Source organism: Numenius arquata, chromosome 1 (genome assembly GCF_964106895.1).
Source record: "Numenius arquata chromosome 1, bNumArq3.hap1.1, whole genome shotgun sequence".
In the NCBI taxonomy this organism is placed as follows: Eukaryota; Metazoa; Chordata; class Aves; order Charadriiformes; family Scolopacidae; genus Numenius; species Numenius arquata.
In genome coordinates, this window is record NC_133576.1 from 82,187,695 (window position 1) to 82,202,956 (window position 15,262).

General features: G+C 37.7%; 1 protein-coding gene across 1 annotated transcript in view; it reads right to left on the bottom strand.

The window, feature by feature from the left end:
- The window catches only part of PCCA (propionyl-CoA carboxylase subunit alpha), a 292,639-nt gene that overhangs the window by 53,950 nt on the left and 223,427 nt on the right, over nucleotides 1–15,262 (bottom strand). The window contains exon 21 of the mRNA XM_074156847.1: nucleotides 5,404–5,457. Coding sequence (XP_074012948.1) covers nucleotides 5,404–5,457 — 54 coding nt within the window. The remainder of the gene's footprint in view (nucleotides 1–5,403; nucleotides 5,458–15,262) is intronic.

Here is a 15,262-nt window from a genome sequence, read left to right on the forward strand (position 1 = left end):
ACTGGACTATATTTATTTTCTTGTGGTTAATACTCTACATATTCCAATAAATACAACCTTTGTAGCCTCTGCAGGTTTTCAACCAGTGTTTGATAGTCTGCATAAATCTTCCATACCTAGTTTCTGAAGCGTCACACATAGAAAGAAATGCAGAAAGAAAGAAAACCTGTTAAGAATTGCAATGATTTGTAAGGGTGAAAGAATCAGGTTGTTAAACATTCGTCATTGTGAGCTAAATCAGGCTCATACAGTCAAAGCTTCCATCTTTATTGCTATTTAATTGGTCTTTGTAAGAATGCAGGGAGAAAGAAAAAAGGAGGAAGCTGTCTGGAAGCTGATGAGATTATATACAGACTGAAAAGTTCCAGGACAATTTGTAAGCCTCAGTAATGGGACAGAAAGTTGGAAGTTCACTGTTGAAACAAAAAGCAGACAAGTCATGGCAGGAGGGACTGGAAAGGCGAAGGAGCAGTGAGAAGTAAAGTTCATACACTGACCTGTAGCTCCTAGGATTACCTTAGATACATAAATAGTGAATACGCAATAAGCCAGGAAGCAAAGGCAAAGATTTTGATGAATGCCTCTGCAAAAAGCTCGGGATTTATGAGTGAATTCATAAACAAAATACATAACTAATAACCTAGATTGTGTATGAAACATTCTTTTGCCTTTTGCTAAAGAACAATCAAAAAGTCATTAATACTGAGTGATCATTACTGTACTAGAACGTATGCCAACTACGCTAAAACGCATTGCAAGGGCTTCACAGAGACTAGTTTTTTCTTAAATCCAGTGTTTCAACCTGGAGTTTGCAGATCTGGTTGCAGCGGTGGTTCTCTGGACTGTTTTAAATGGGTCTGCAAAAAGGCTGAAGAAGAGAAAGTGCAGCATTAACAGGCTAATGGTAATCGTAAGAGAGCATAAGCCTCCACAGCAAAGCTTCAAAGGTTTGTAAATCAAAGGTGGCAAAAAGCACTGGCTCAGGGACGAGACTGAAGCAATGGAAAAACCTCCAGTGAGAAGGCTGAAGCAAGAAAACAGTGCTGGGACACTCAGAGGCACCTAAAGACGGCTTGGATCCTTAGGCCAGGGAGATTCCACTCTGTTCCACCTGGGTTCCTATATTGTGTTCACCACTGAAGGAACACTGTCAAATAATATACTGAACAACGTGACTAATATTTGTCACATATATGTTCTTACATCCTTCCACAGCAGAAATAAACAACTGTTTTTCTCTATATCACTGCTCTGATGTTAGAGAATACGTTAGAAGATCAAAGAAATGGTACAAATGATGAGCAGAGAAGTTTTCCACTGTGACTGGGGACTTCTCAATATCTGGGACTGTCTCTTTTGAGGAAAGTGTTCCACTGGTCTAGCAGAGCATCGCTGTCAAGCACAGCCTGCAGCCCAAAGCTGACAATGATGTTACAGGTGCAATAGAGCCAGGCCACTCGCTATCTGAGCATATGGACACTACTTCTTTATTTGAAATCCTACAGAGAGGTCATTACACACAGTCTAGAATAAGTTTAATGCTTCCATAATTATCTGTAGTTCCCTATATACTTGCAGCTTTCTTAGTGTTAAAGGCTGCCTGTCCAGACGTATTTCATTGCCGAAGTCCAGCTGACATTGGTGTGAATAACCAACAAATGATTGGGGCCATCAGTGGGCCAGCACAAAACATTCCTCTCACGTAAGAGAAAAGAAGGAGGAATGAAGAGACAAGAGACACGACTGAAACTGAAGGCTAACTAGAAAGAGAGGAATGAAGGGTGGACTTTGGTCCTCTGAAAAGGCTACTCAAACATACAGGCTTTTGAACTGCAGAGGCTGAAGCAGAAGCTCTGTGTATAGATCTTAGTGTTTTTCTATAGATCTTTATGTTTGTTACAAACCTACACACAGACGACCTCCCCGTTTCCTGGTACTCTTGCTTTTGGGCACAGTTTTGCACATGGATTACCTTGTCTCCTTTTAGTTTGTACAACACATAGCACAATAAGATTCCTTGGTGTTACGGTAATGCTATTAATAAATACAATATCCGAATCATTCTAGCTTAAAGCGGCAGAATAGCAGGACTCTATCAGTACATGATATCAAGTCATGTCCACCAGAGAGGAACAATGAGTAAAGTCTCAATTACAGCAATAATCCATGATTTGCTCCAAAATAATTTAATTAGGACTCAAAATGTTATCATCCCAGGAAAATTTAACCAAATCAGTGTAGTTTCCCATTCATCAACCATTTCTTACAGCTAAAAGTATATAAAGTTGCTTGAGCTTTGTGCAAAACCATCCTTGTACCTCCTCCGATAGCGTGAGTCCTATATCAGACTTGAGACTTATAGCCCTCTACTGAAAAACAATTCAGAGAAAATAAGCTAATGGCGCTACAATTTGAAGATAAATGCTCAAGTAGCAAAGAATTTCTAATCATGACCAGAAACAAACAAAAATATTATTACAAATCCATGTAGATTCTCAAATGATGCTAACAGCATGCTCTCAAAGCTATGATTTCACTGGGGAAAGCAACATGATTTTTCTTGCTCTCCTCTAAACCAAAAGAAATATGTTGCTACACTAACAGAAATACTTGTCCTACTGTTTACATGTTTACCATATGTCATGCAGCAGAGTTCATATTAAACTGTTATCTTTCTGCTGCAAAGTAGTTTTCTCTGTCCTTCACCTAGCTATAACCGGGACAGCGAGGATGTTTCTCATAGAGAATCATACCTTTCACTTCTCCTCTGAGTGTCAGCCAGCTTCCTGAAGCAGGGGCTTGTGTTTTATTAAAAACCAGTAGCAGAATTGTTTCTACTGTCCAACATAAAAAAAAAAAAAAATTAAAAAAATAAAAAAAAATATCAAGTGAAGCTGTTTATCGAAGCTGATGCCCTCCTGACAAGCCAGGGAGCCGTGCTCCTGATCAGCCTGGTCTAAAAATACGTTCTGATGGACAGGTCAGGTGTGTGTATGCTCAGTAGCACCACGCTGCCCGCCGCCACTGAAGTGCCATCAACATTGGCCCCTGTCAATAGTAACATGGAATGTTCAAAGCTATCCCTAATGTTTTCTACTACAAAAAAAAGAACGGAGTAATAATTTCACAAGCTGTTTATTACACTGATAAAAATATATTATAATAATAACGAGCAATCAAGAGTTTCTTGCTGCTCAATATTCCTTTCAAACGCTTAGTAGCTTGACTGCACTTCTATGCTGGTAAAGCTTTAGTAAGAGATAGTAATGGTAAGCCCAAAATGTATTTCTAGGACCTTCATTCAAGATTATATTCTTTGATTGACTGAACTCGTGTATTATGTGTACACATACACACAGATACACCCATATAGACTGTGCATCTATATACGTAGGCAACTTGTATGGGTTATCATTGTAAGGAAAACCCATCCTTCCTCCCCGTTACCTAAGCTGAGGGTATTGAGTTCAAATCAGAAAAGTGCATAAATGTTAAAGGAACAAAGGTCAAATTAAAAAAGGACTTAGGGGAAAGGAGAAGGGCAGTAGGCTAGAGGAACCGATAGGAACACAGGTGCAGACTCTGGCTTGGATTCTGTGGGAAAATTGGTATGAGAGCAAAACCTGGGAAGCAGACTTCATTACGCTTCTCTACCCTGCTTGCTGAAGTTCTCTCTCCGGGTTTGACCAGCAAGATGTGCATAATTTATATTAAATAAAAAATGGTGAATAGAGTACCTACAGGCTTTTCTTTTTAGTCCTCTTGAGAATTTTAGTTGTAATCACAAATTTGATTTCCCAAAATAACTAGGATCCAATAAACACACATGAGCTAGTCAGGAAGATCTGATATATACTATAACCCATTTTTTTTTAAGCTAAAAGCACATCGAAACTGTATCCTCTTTTGTCTTCTTTTGCTGTTGCACAAGGCCCAGCACAATAGTTCTAGTCTGTAAGCGAGACTGAGGCACTTCTAACATATGAATATGAAATGTTTTCATACCTAACAACAAATTTGACTTTTAATGTCACTAAATACACACTTAATCAGAGTTTTCTCTGCTACAGCACCCAATTACAAGGGATCAATTAAAATCTTTTCAGTATTATCAAGTTGCATTATATCTTATCTACTTGGAGTAATTATTTCTTCTCACACAAAGACTATCACGTCAGTCAGCTAGCAGCAATCTCACATACGCACGATGCAACTCCACAGCTGAAGCATCATTACAAATACAATAATGCAGAACAAAACTTTCATTTCATGTCTTATTTGTAACTGCCACTCTGCTTGATATTGAATAAGACAAATGTATATGCATCTATATAGATGTATTTATAGAAGCAAAAATTACTGGGGGCATTTTTCATCTCTAAAAACCAACATGCAAGTCTACAGGTATTCTTGTTAAGTTTACTCTTACCGAGTTATACCTCCCAGAAAATGGCTTCCTACAACTTGTAGAAGAACTAATCACAAGTCAGTAAAATTAAAGTATTACCATATGCCATCTTAATTTACTCTTCTCCAAAACATATAGTGCAGAGATGTCAGGACTAAATTATAAAGGGAGTGTTTCATTCCTAGGCTTTTCACTATTAATGTCACTACAGGGAAACCTGTTGGCAGCAATCAAGACAACTTACTTTAGAGGATATTTCAATGTTATTTCATTTCCAGAACTATTCCAGAAGTGCATAAGGAACTTGGAAAAATTCAGTGACTGCATTTTAATCATGTGAATCATGGAATTCAATGCTGCTTCAATCACATATATGTTTATAAACATCCGTCACCTAACACAAAACTTCAGTTTTTATATTATACATGATTGCTCAAGATAATAGCAGACAAAAAAAAATTCTACTTTACTGAGTAAATTCTGTCCAATGGTGTAAAATCTGAGTAGGATTTTAAATGTACTTCTCTCCAACAAACAAGGCCTGGGAGAACCACGGGACATTTTGCATCACTATACAGTTCTTTTTATAAGTCAATTACTGACCCACCTCTGGCATGTGAAGGTACGTGATATGGTGAAGCAACAGAGATCCCAAGGTTGAGGTGGTGGGGAAGAGTGGGTTAGATCCTGATGTGGATCAAACGAGTATGTTGCAGTAAGCTTACAAGTCTACAATCAGTTCTTCTTAAACCCCTTTTAAATGACACAGAGGCAGGCTTGAATCAATTGAAATGTGGAATGGAGATACTGTGCACTGTGCCTTGGAAGTCAGCTTCAGAAATTCGTCTAAATTCAGCTGTTATTCTCAGAATATTTACACATAATACTAACCTTCACAAATACAAGCCTAAATGTGCTGCTAGTGTCATTTACCTATTTTCTGTTTCAATTATATTCTTCTACCAACAATAACTCTTGACAATAGTTATACTTACCACTGTGCCTAGAAACTGAATGCTTGTATCTCCAGAGGCATTCCGAGAAAGCCGCTGAAAAAAACAGATGTAAAAACTGATTAGAAGTTTCTCCGGAATTTGAAACCATTCCATTTTCTTTCTGTCACATCACTGTAAAGTAATTGAAACTAATCAAGTACACAAAACTATACTTAAAACAGATAAAATATAACAATTTCCTTTAAGAATTTCAGTATTAGAAGACTAAATCGTACTTCAGCTTGGATTTTGGTTTTGTTTCAGTCTACTCAGTAGAATTTATTTCTGAAGAACAAGGAAAACAAATATGGCCAAGTACAACACAGAATAACCTTGGGCTTGCAGAAAGATGAATGTCATGAATAATGAGGGGTTTGCCATCCCTAAACGTTTGTGATTCTGTATTCCTATTACTCACATTTTGTATTACCTTCATTCTCTCCTAATGAGAGACATTTTAATCTCTCTTTAAAATGCAAACCTCCAATGATGCTACTTTGAAAACAGGAAAAAAAAAAATGACCTTATGAAATGTCTGGTCACCTACTGTGGTTCAGGAGTTGATTGAAGTTATTAAACAGTCTTCAAATATTACATTGTCAGTAAGCCACAAGACAATGCAAAAGAAAATACGTTATTGATTTAACACAGCATTATCCATAATCTAAATATGCAAAACACACAAAGAATTCTTTCTTCTTGTGAATCATCTCCTCCTTCAATGTGAAAAGTTTTTTGTCCCTTTATCTTCCTGCTATTAAATTACAGCATATATAGACCCAAAATCATGTCCCTAGTCACAGAACACGGCCCTAATACTTACACAATGGCAGGTGTACATATGAGTACAGAAGCACAGATTTGAGAAGGCGAGTATAAATTGCAAACAGAGGGCTGCACTGAGATCTTCAGCATTTTAAAGACAACGAATCCTAGGTACAGGGCTGCAAATCATCTTGAGAGATCTTCTAATCTAGTACCCCTGGCAGAATCAACACAGACCTGTGTCACTCCCAAACATGCGTCTAACCCATTCTTAAAATCTTAAAATCCAGAGATTTCACGGTCTCCTTAAGAAATTTATCCCAGTGTTCAGCATCCTTATCATTAGGAAGTTTTTTTCATAATATCTGACTAAAATAACCCTTACTGCAACTGCAGCACATTAATTCTCCTCTTTTTCATCACAGACAGGAAACAGATTATTCCCTTTCTTTTTACAGCTACCTACAAGTATGTGAAGAGCCATTATCATGGCTCCCTTTAGTCTTGTCTTCTCTAGACTAAGTGAGAAAGTGCTATACCACAATAGCTAGTTACCCCCTGAAAAAATTTTAATAGCAACAAATTAAATTCTGATCCTTTTTCAATAATGTTGCATATTCCTCAGCTACACTTTATGAAGTAATAATTACTACAACCCAAATATGCTTATTTTTTGACTTAACAGGTCACACACTGACACTGCAATCTGTACAATCATATGAAAACAAAGGACGATGTGCCAAAGCCTGACATATTTCAACAATAATGATTAATGGAATGGAAAATATGGGAAATAAAATTTCATACAAAACCTGACGTTTACTTTTATAAAGGAAACAGGAATATACACTTTTCCCACAGTCTAGGATAAACACAATCAGGTTTTGGAAACCACAAAGAAGAACAAAGTACCGGCTGCCTACAATGAATGAACTGCATGCCAAAACAAACAAGTCCCAACCACTTGATAAGCTGTCAGAAAATGGCAAGCCGAAAAAAATTAAAGGATTTAATTTCTTTTTTTCCTGGAATGCCCTCCACCCTCGTTAGAGTTCTGTCACTTATTGTGCTACCCTTTTGTCCGCTTTCAAGGGTCATTAGAGACCTTTTCATGTCCTAATAAAAATTCCATTTTTTTGGCTAATCTCCCTGTCACACAGAAAAACACAACTTAAAAAACAAAACAAACCACACACACCAAAAAAAAAGGAAAATAGAGCCCTTTTGTCATTTTCTTTAAAGGCTTTCAAAGTAAAGCCAGGTACCTTGACAACTTGACTTATTTTTCACAACTGAAAACCAAATCATTAAAGTAGTTCCTCACACAGTTTCTCTTTAGTCACAACTAAATCAGACAGCGTAGCAATAACCAAGCCCTTTTGAAAACAATGTAATAACCAATTTAATAAACCCAAATATATATATATGTATATACGTTTATCAAGAAGGCACTTTCTAAAGGCATAGTCTTGATAAGACAAAGACGTAAGCAGCCTTTTTCCTGCTCTGACGCTGTTGAAGTGCACTGGTATCACAGTATAGTAAATCCTCACTGCTACCACTTGCTGTGTCCAAAATACAAAGCATTACATTCAGTTGTTGACAGCATTAAGAGTCAGCGTTAAGTAGTAAAATCCATCTCTTGAATTAACAGCAAGTGAGGAGGAAAAAAAAAAATAATGGGGAAGGTGAGGAAAATAGTTAACAAACAGAGGAGAAAAAGAAATTTCCCTTCTGGGTATATTTCAAAAAACAAAAACAAGAAAGAAAGGTAGAGAAATTCTCCAAGTCACAAAACATATGTTACATCAAGACCAAAAAGAGAACTGCCAGGCTTTTGAGAACCATGTTACAAAAGAAGTCAGCACATTATCATAATTAATGTTTCAAATTACAGTTGTAAATAAATTTCAGCTGTTAGACGTGATTAGATTTTTTGAAGCATATTGAAAGGAGTTATTTCTGTTCCACTGGTGGGCTTGTGTTTCTGGGATTTGTAAATGTAATTGATGTTTTCAAGAAAATGAAAGGACATGGTTAACAATTATTCTTTTATTTTCCACCTCTTTAGAAAAAGGACCAGTCTCCAGTTTCTCTTGTAAAGTTAGATATTTACATATTCTATACCTCATAATAGATGGTTTCATATTGCATGTGATAGCAGGAAAGTAATCAAATAGAGGTAACAAAAGAGAATAGCTAATTATATGCGTTGTCATTGTTTTCCTAATAAATTGCAAATTATTTACTAGGAGGTTTACACCGAAAAGCAAGGGAAGTCTACCATTTGAACAAAGACAAAACAACACTGTTTACCTGCCAATACAGTAAAATGACACTGCTGGCATCAATTACATGGTCTTAGACACAACCAATGCTCTTCTGGTGGATTCAACTAATAGAGCTTCAGACTAACTTAATTAGCATAATATGAGTTAAAAGTTGTTTTTTCCTTATGAGAAAGTAACAAGCTAAAACAAACCTGAAAAAAAAAGAACTCACAACTTCAAAAAACCCATCTGTAGTCTCAAAGCTGTCAAATGGGTGTGTGTTACATAAATATTATATGTATTTTTACACACACAGGTTACAGTACGCTATACTGCATATGCTATGTATATACAAACAAAATGCTTATGCACACATGTAAAAATAGACAAGTGTATACAACCATACAAAATGTGTTTGATTTTCCTCCTCTATCTTAAGTGTATCCTATACCACAGTCATTTCACAAATAATCATTTTAATCTGTAAATCCCAGTAAATTACCAGAGGTTAGTGTGATACGACTTTAAATTCTTCTGCTTTGCCACAGAAAATTATTTCCACTTAGTTGGGTATCAATGATCTATTCATCGTAAGAGGCAGTAGGATTACAATCAGCTTTACATTAAGCCTGCAGTGGATGAGCACTTGCAGATAAAAATGATAACAACCTTTACATGAAGAAGGATAAAGAAGCTAAGCCAAACATAAAATATGCATTATTGAAAGAGATTCTAAACATACACAGACATTATTAGACAACAAGAAGATCTTCCACAAATGTATTTTCCACAAATGTTCTGGTACCTTGGGCTCTCCAAGCTACTGGAGGAGAGCAGCTGCAGGGAAGGAATGATACCAAAACAAAGGAACTCCAACAGACCCAAACCAATTTTTTTGCTTTGCTTACAAATGAAAAAGTAATGTCTTGGGTCAAAATGAATATGAACTGGCAAAGGAAATCATATATACATAAGTTTCCCAAACACATTTATCTTGAACTACTGTATACCACCCTTTATTTGTAGAAAGTAAAACTGGAGCCCACTTGTTACAGAAAATGTACATATTGTCATTTGGCCAATGTTTTTTGCAATTTTTTCAAGCCATGGCATGACTCCATTTACAGTCAGACAACATGTATCAGGCTATACAGAACAAAAAAAACAAAACCAAAAACAACCCACAAGTCCAGAAAACCCAGTGATAAGTATCTAAAATTCTAAAATCATTACAGGAGATTTATGGATAAAATACTGAGTGAAACTCGGTGTGGTTTCCCAGCACAACGCTGTTTGTAAGAATGCAGAAGTTCTTGCAGTCCCTATTGCTTCACCTCAACTGCTCACTACCAGAAATACTGAACATCTCATGCCATGAATTTCAAATCGAGAGTGCTATCCACTTTTTGGGCAATATTTATGAATTCTTGAAAATTCAACCTAGCAAAATACTGGCCAGAACCAACCTCAGACAGATTTAATTAAGAAACAAATTATTCCCACAATAGGGTAGTCGAGGGAAAAAGCCCCAATGTTTTATCTTGCAATGTTATAGCAAATTCATCTGCTAGTACCTCATCTATGAGGTTTTGTGTATGTGAGGGTGCTTGGGCATCTGGAAAGCTCCATCATCCACCTATGTCACCCCCATCATTGGAGTCCCATGGTTGTGTGAGAGAGCAGGAGAAAGTTACAGAAGTAGCTGTGAAACCGTGATCTTCATGTGAAAATGTGAGGATTGATTTGGCTTTATCAATCTCTTTTTCCGTCTCTTCCTAGAACCTTTGCTGAAAGTAGAACTTCATTTCAGCACTCCCTTTCCACTGTGCAAAATCCCAGCCTAGGGATGTGACCGAGCTCTCTTGTATGTTGGAGACTGTCTACATTGTGCTATATGTTCAGGTTTGTGCAGCCTCGCAAGCCCTTCCACTTAGGGGATCACTCTACTTTTGCCACAATTTAGTGTTCTCCACTGGTGGTGCCATCATTTCCTCCCTTTACTGCATTAAACTACAGATGGAAACTTAGCTTGGTTTTGAGTGCTGCTCTACCCTTAGCATTTATCAGTTTTAGATCACACTTTACAGTAAATGAAGCCTCAGTTTATGAGGAAACAACTCAAAACAAACCCCCCAAAAAACCCCAGAACAAAAAAAAAAAGTCCAGAAAATCCACTGATAAATATCTAAAATAATTATAGAAGACTATAGATAAAATATTGAGTGAAACACCACATCCACATTTTCCAGGATCTTACAAGGGCAGCAGTCACCCAGTGGAGAATGAGATGATCAAGTCCTGCTGTGTATGAAGCATTTTGACATGTGAAGGATGTCCAAGACTGGCATAAATGGTATCATGCTGAAGTAGTCTCTCCCTTTAAAAGGGATCCTGCCAGGATGCTGAGATAATGGGCTCCCCTGGCACCTGTTGCAAGCTACCTCAAGTCCTTTTCCAGGGACTAAATTGAACCAATTCCCAAACAGTACAAATACGGGTGTTAAACATAGCGCGAATGGCTTATAGGGCATCAATCCACACAGATAAAGATGCAGGTGCAGTTTCCAAGAGGCTGAGGCACCATATTACCACTTTTAAAAGAAGAATCATTCTTTTAATGCTTAAGTACAGTAGATGGCTTAGGAATTTGTCCTCCCACAAACAGAAAAACGGAAACACAGATCCTTCCCAGTATTTCTTTACACGATATCCAATGTTAGAATCATAGAATGGTTTAGATTGGAAGGGACCTTAAATATCATCTCATTCCAACCCCCTTGCCATGGGCAGGGATACCTCCCACTAGACCTGGTTGCTCAAAGGCCCATCCAACCTGACATTAACGCATGTTAATGTCATATCACTTGCTACTTCTTTTTGCCAAGCTTTAGACATGCAAATGTTTAGTAATGATACCACTGCAGTATTGCTATTTTATATAGAGAGAGCACTTTCCAAGCATGTCCATGTGCTCCTTTAACACCCTGAGGTATGATGTTATAAAGCAGTGAATGAGAGGCTTTAAAACAAACAAACAAACAAAAAATCACCAAAAAGAACCCCACAGGAAAGACTGTTTATTTGGTGTCGGTAAAGAATGAACCCAAAAGACATTTACTCCAGCCCAACATTTCCAGCTATTTACAATTATTTACAATAATGAAGAATTCAGTCCTCCCTGTGAACTTCTAAATTTTTTGCTGTTATTATGTTAAAACACAAAACTACTAAAATGTTTAGAGGCTACCCTTGTTTTGATATGCTGCAATGTTTTGCTCTTAGAGGGGGACAGTGTGCAGGTAACACCCTGCCACATGATTCTAGATCTGACAATGTTTATGACTGCCCTGAGACAGATTCTTTGCAGAATCCATAGTCCTTTCTCACTCTTTGACGTCCCTCCTCTTCCTTCCTCTTTGCTCTCTGGCTGTGTTACCATGCTCAAGAGAACCATTCCTTGTCTTTCAAGGTTTAGATATCATAAAATTACGACGTCTGTCAATAACTGAATACAATGCTTTGGTCTTTGGACACATATAGAATCCTTATAGTTATTCATCCTGAATATTGTCTGTCATTAAAATTTATAGCTCCTTTGGAAAAAAATACAGCATTAGATACTGTGACAACTAACATTATTTGATTAACCTCAAGTACACAGCATATTACCAATCCCATTAGGTTAAAGAAAGGGAAAAGTATGTTTTTCGTAGATAGAGCTTTATTGTGGGAGAGCTCTCTCTGAAAAGCGGACAATAAATTACAGATGGATTGACTGGGCATAGCAGTTGATCACTCATTTCCTTCCCAAATGAAAGATGAAAAAAAAAAACCACCCACAGACATTTTCATGAAGGAATCAGTAAGGGTGGTGGTATGTGCTTTTTGCTTGAGCCACTTAATTTAAAAAGAAAAAAAAAAAAAAAAAGAGCAGTACTCTGTAATTTCACGATCTTTTATTTCCTTGAATTTTCCCATTCCCTTCACACATTCTCCATTTGAACCATGGTCAAGAGTGTGGAGTCAGCCTTGAGTTAAATTGATTTCACATAAATTGCAGACAACTCATGAGATTCAGGTACTTGCTATTTAAAAGTAGACATGAATACAAATATTCTGGTATGACAGTAAAGGATATCTGATATTTTTAAAGACTTCATGATTCAGGAGCTGGCCATACTGCTGTCATATAGGCTATATGTATATTCAGTGCTTATTTTAAAAATTAATAATTTTAACAATTTTGCCAAGCACCCAGGTCAATGAAGTTATAATATTAGTATTAGTTTTAATATGCATTATTGGCCATTACAGCAAGTAGCACCAAAAAGACTAGCTTTTATACACCTTCCCTTTCCCTACAACCCTTGGGAATAGAGGAAGTCTCATTCCTTCTTTAAATCACCCGTGATTAAACGATGAAACCTAAGCAGTACAATTACTAATTTTCTTGTACAGAATCTTTCACAAACTCAGCAAGTTGAATTATCTAATAATTACCTAAAGCAGATCACTCAGGTCTTTCCAAGTACATCTCAGAGATAGGCATGGGGTCATGCATGCTGATGAAGTTTCAGAATTCCTTCTATGACTTTTCTCTGCTTCTGTCGGGTCCTTTGGGAAGGATCCACCTCAACCCACAATAACAGCTATGTTGTTTGCCAAGGGTGACACCAGGACATTAATATCTGTGCTCTAGAACACTGCAGAGCTTCCAAGTTTCCCAGCAAAACCTCCTTGACAAGAGTTTATCTTTCTTCCCTTGCCCACTTGGTTTCCCTCCACCTCCCCAACCATTACCAATCAGAACTGAAATTCAGTAGAAACATCAGCTCCATTCCTAGTTTTGGATAAAAAAAGCCAAAGGAAATATTTGAAGTCAGTAATGAGAACAGATAACAAATCAGTGAACACTATCAAGTTATGGTAGAAGCGTAGGTCTTGCCCATATGCCTTTAATACTGAGCACAGCTCAGAAAGGAGCTAACATAAATGGAAGATGTTAAAAGCGACATAAACATGAAGTCAGGTTTCTCTGCAAGGAACAACTCCGCACCACTGAAGAGTGGCAACTGAGTGAGGATACAAGCAGCACAGACACAGTGGGTAAAGATAAACTGCTCACAGTCTCATCCAATACAAGAACTAGGACGAATTCAAATGAAGCTAAAGGACACTGCCACAGCTGTCATTAGGCAATGAAAAGGCTTGTCCTGGTTTCAGCTGGGATAGAGCTCATTTTCTTTCTAGTAGCTGTTGTGTTTTAGGTTTGGCATGAGAATGATGCTGATAGCACATACTGTTTCAGTTGTTGCCAGCTGATGTTTTACATTTAGCCAAGGACTTTTTCAGCTTCGCATAGAAGCTGAGAGGGGGCACAGACAGAATGAGCTGGCCAAAGGAATACTCCATACCATAGATGTTATGCTCAGTGTATAAATGGGGGTTGGCCAGGGGACAGGGTTCCGTGATCACTGCTGGGGATGGGCTGGGCAACCAATCTCCAGGTGGTGAGAGTGATTTGTGTTGTATTATTTTATTTTGTATATTCTTTTACCATTATCTCTTCTTTTTGTTTTTCCTTTTCCATTATCGTTCTATTAAACTGCCTTTATCTCAACCCAAGAGGTTGTGGGTTTTTTCCTTTCCCCTCCTTTTCTCCCTCTTCTCCCTGCCCTGCTGGGGAGCCTGGTGGTGGTGAGCAAGCAGCTGGTGGTCCTAGTTGCCAGCTGGGGTTAAAGTATGATAAGGCTGCAATATGCAGGGAAAGAAGTAACAATAACAGTGCCCTGACCAACAGATATTAATATTTCTCAAAAAAATTTTAGAAGCCTGAAATAGCGAGGCATACTACACTGTATGCCACAGGCTTTTGTATTTGTCTTTTACTTGGGATATTTGAGAGAGCTTGATTGTACTCGTCTCAAATGCTAAGAGAGTGTCAAGTGAGGTGATAAAGATCAGTTTCTCTGTGTCATATGCACTGATCATTTTTGGAGTTTCAAGGCTGAGCTCCATTTTCTCAGACGACTGTGGCCGGATGAGAAAACAGGAAAACATGGGCAGCCTGCACTCCTATACTGCTAAATAAAGGAGGGCCAGGGACTGATGCCTAGTCCCAAAGCCAAATGGCCATGATTATCTCAGTCCCACCGCTTAGGTCTATACAGCATGGTATAAATCTCTACCAGATTTGCCTAGGTCAGCCACAACTGGAGCGGGCTGAAAACAAAGCCAAGAAGTGAGCTACCGATGAATGAATACGGGCCACCAGGAATCCAACGCTGGGGCTCACACTCTGGCTTGTCTTTACCCAACAGTACAGCTATTTGGATATAGCATACCGGAAGGTCTGCCCCTCTTTGCAAATCTCCTCTTCTAGAGACAACCTAGCAAAAATAATTTTGAAATCATGGGCAAATGACACCAGAGTGTGTGCAGTAATGGCACAGAGCTAAAGAACAGACTGTTCAGCAGTCATCATATACACTGCTCACTAAAGCTTCCCAAAATCATTTTCAGGATTTAAGAAAATGAGTGTGCTGAATAGATCAAAACCCTATATAATATATCATTATCACAGATTACATCTGAGATCTCAAAACAGTAAAAAAAAATCCAACCTATATAAATAGACAATTTTTCTAAAAAAAAATTACACATTTGGAAAAAGTCTCCACAGGGTTGAAGGAAATGAATACTTGAGCATAGGCTTTGTTCTCCTGTCAGACATTTCCCAGGAACAAAGGCTTCATAACCTACAGCATTTTCATTTTTTTCTGTTATTATAAACCAAAATAGCAGTAAAAAGTAACATTGTATCA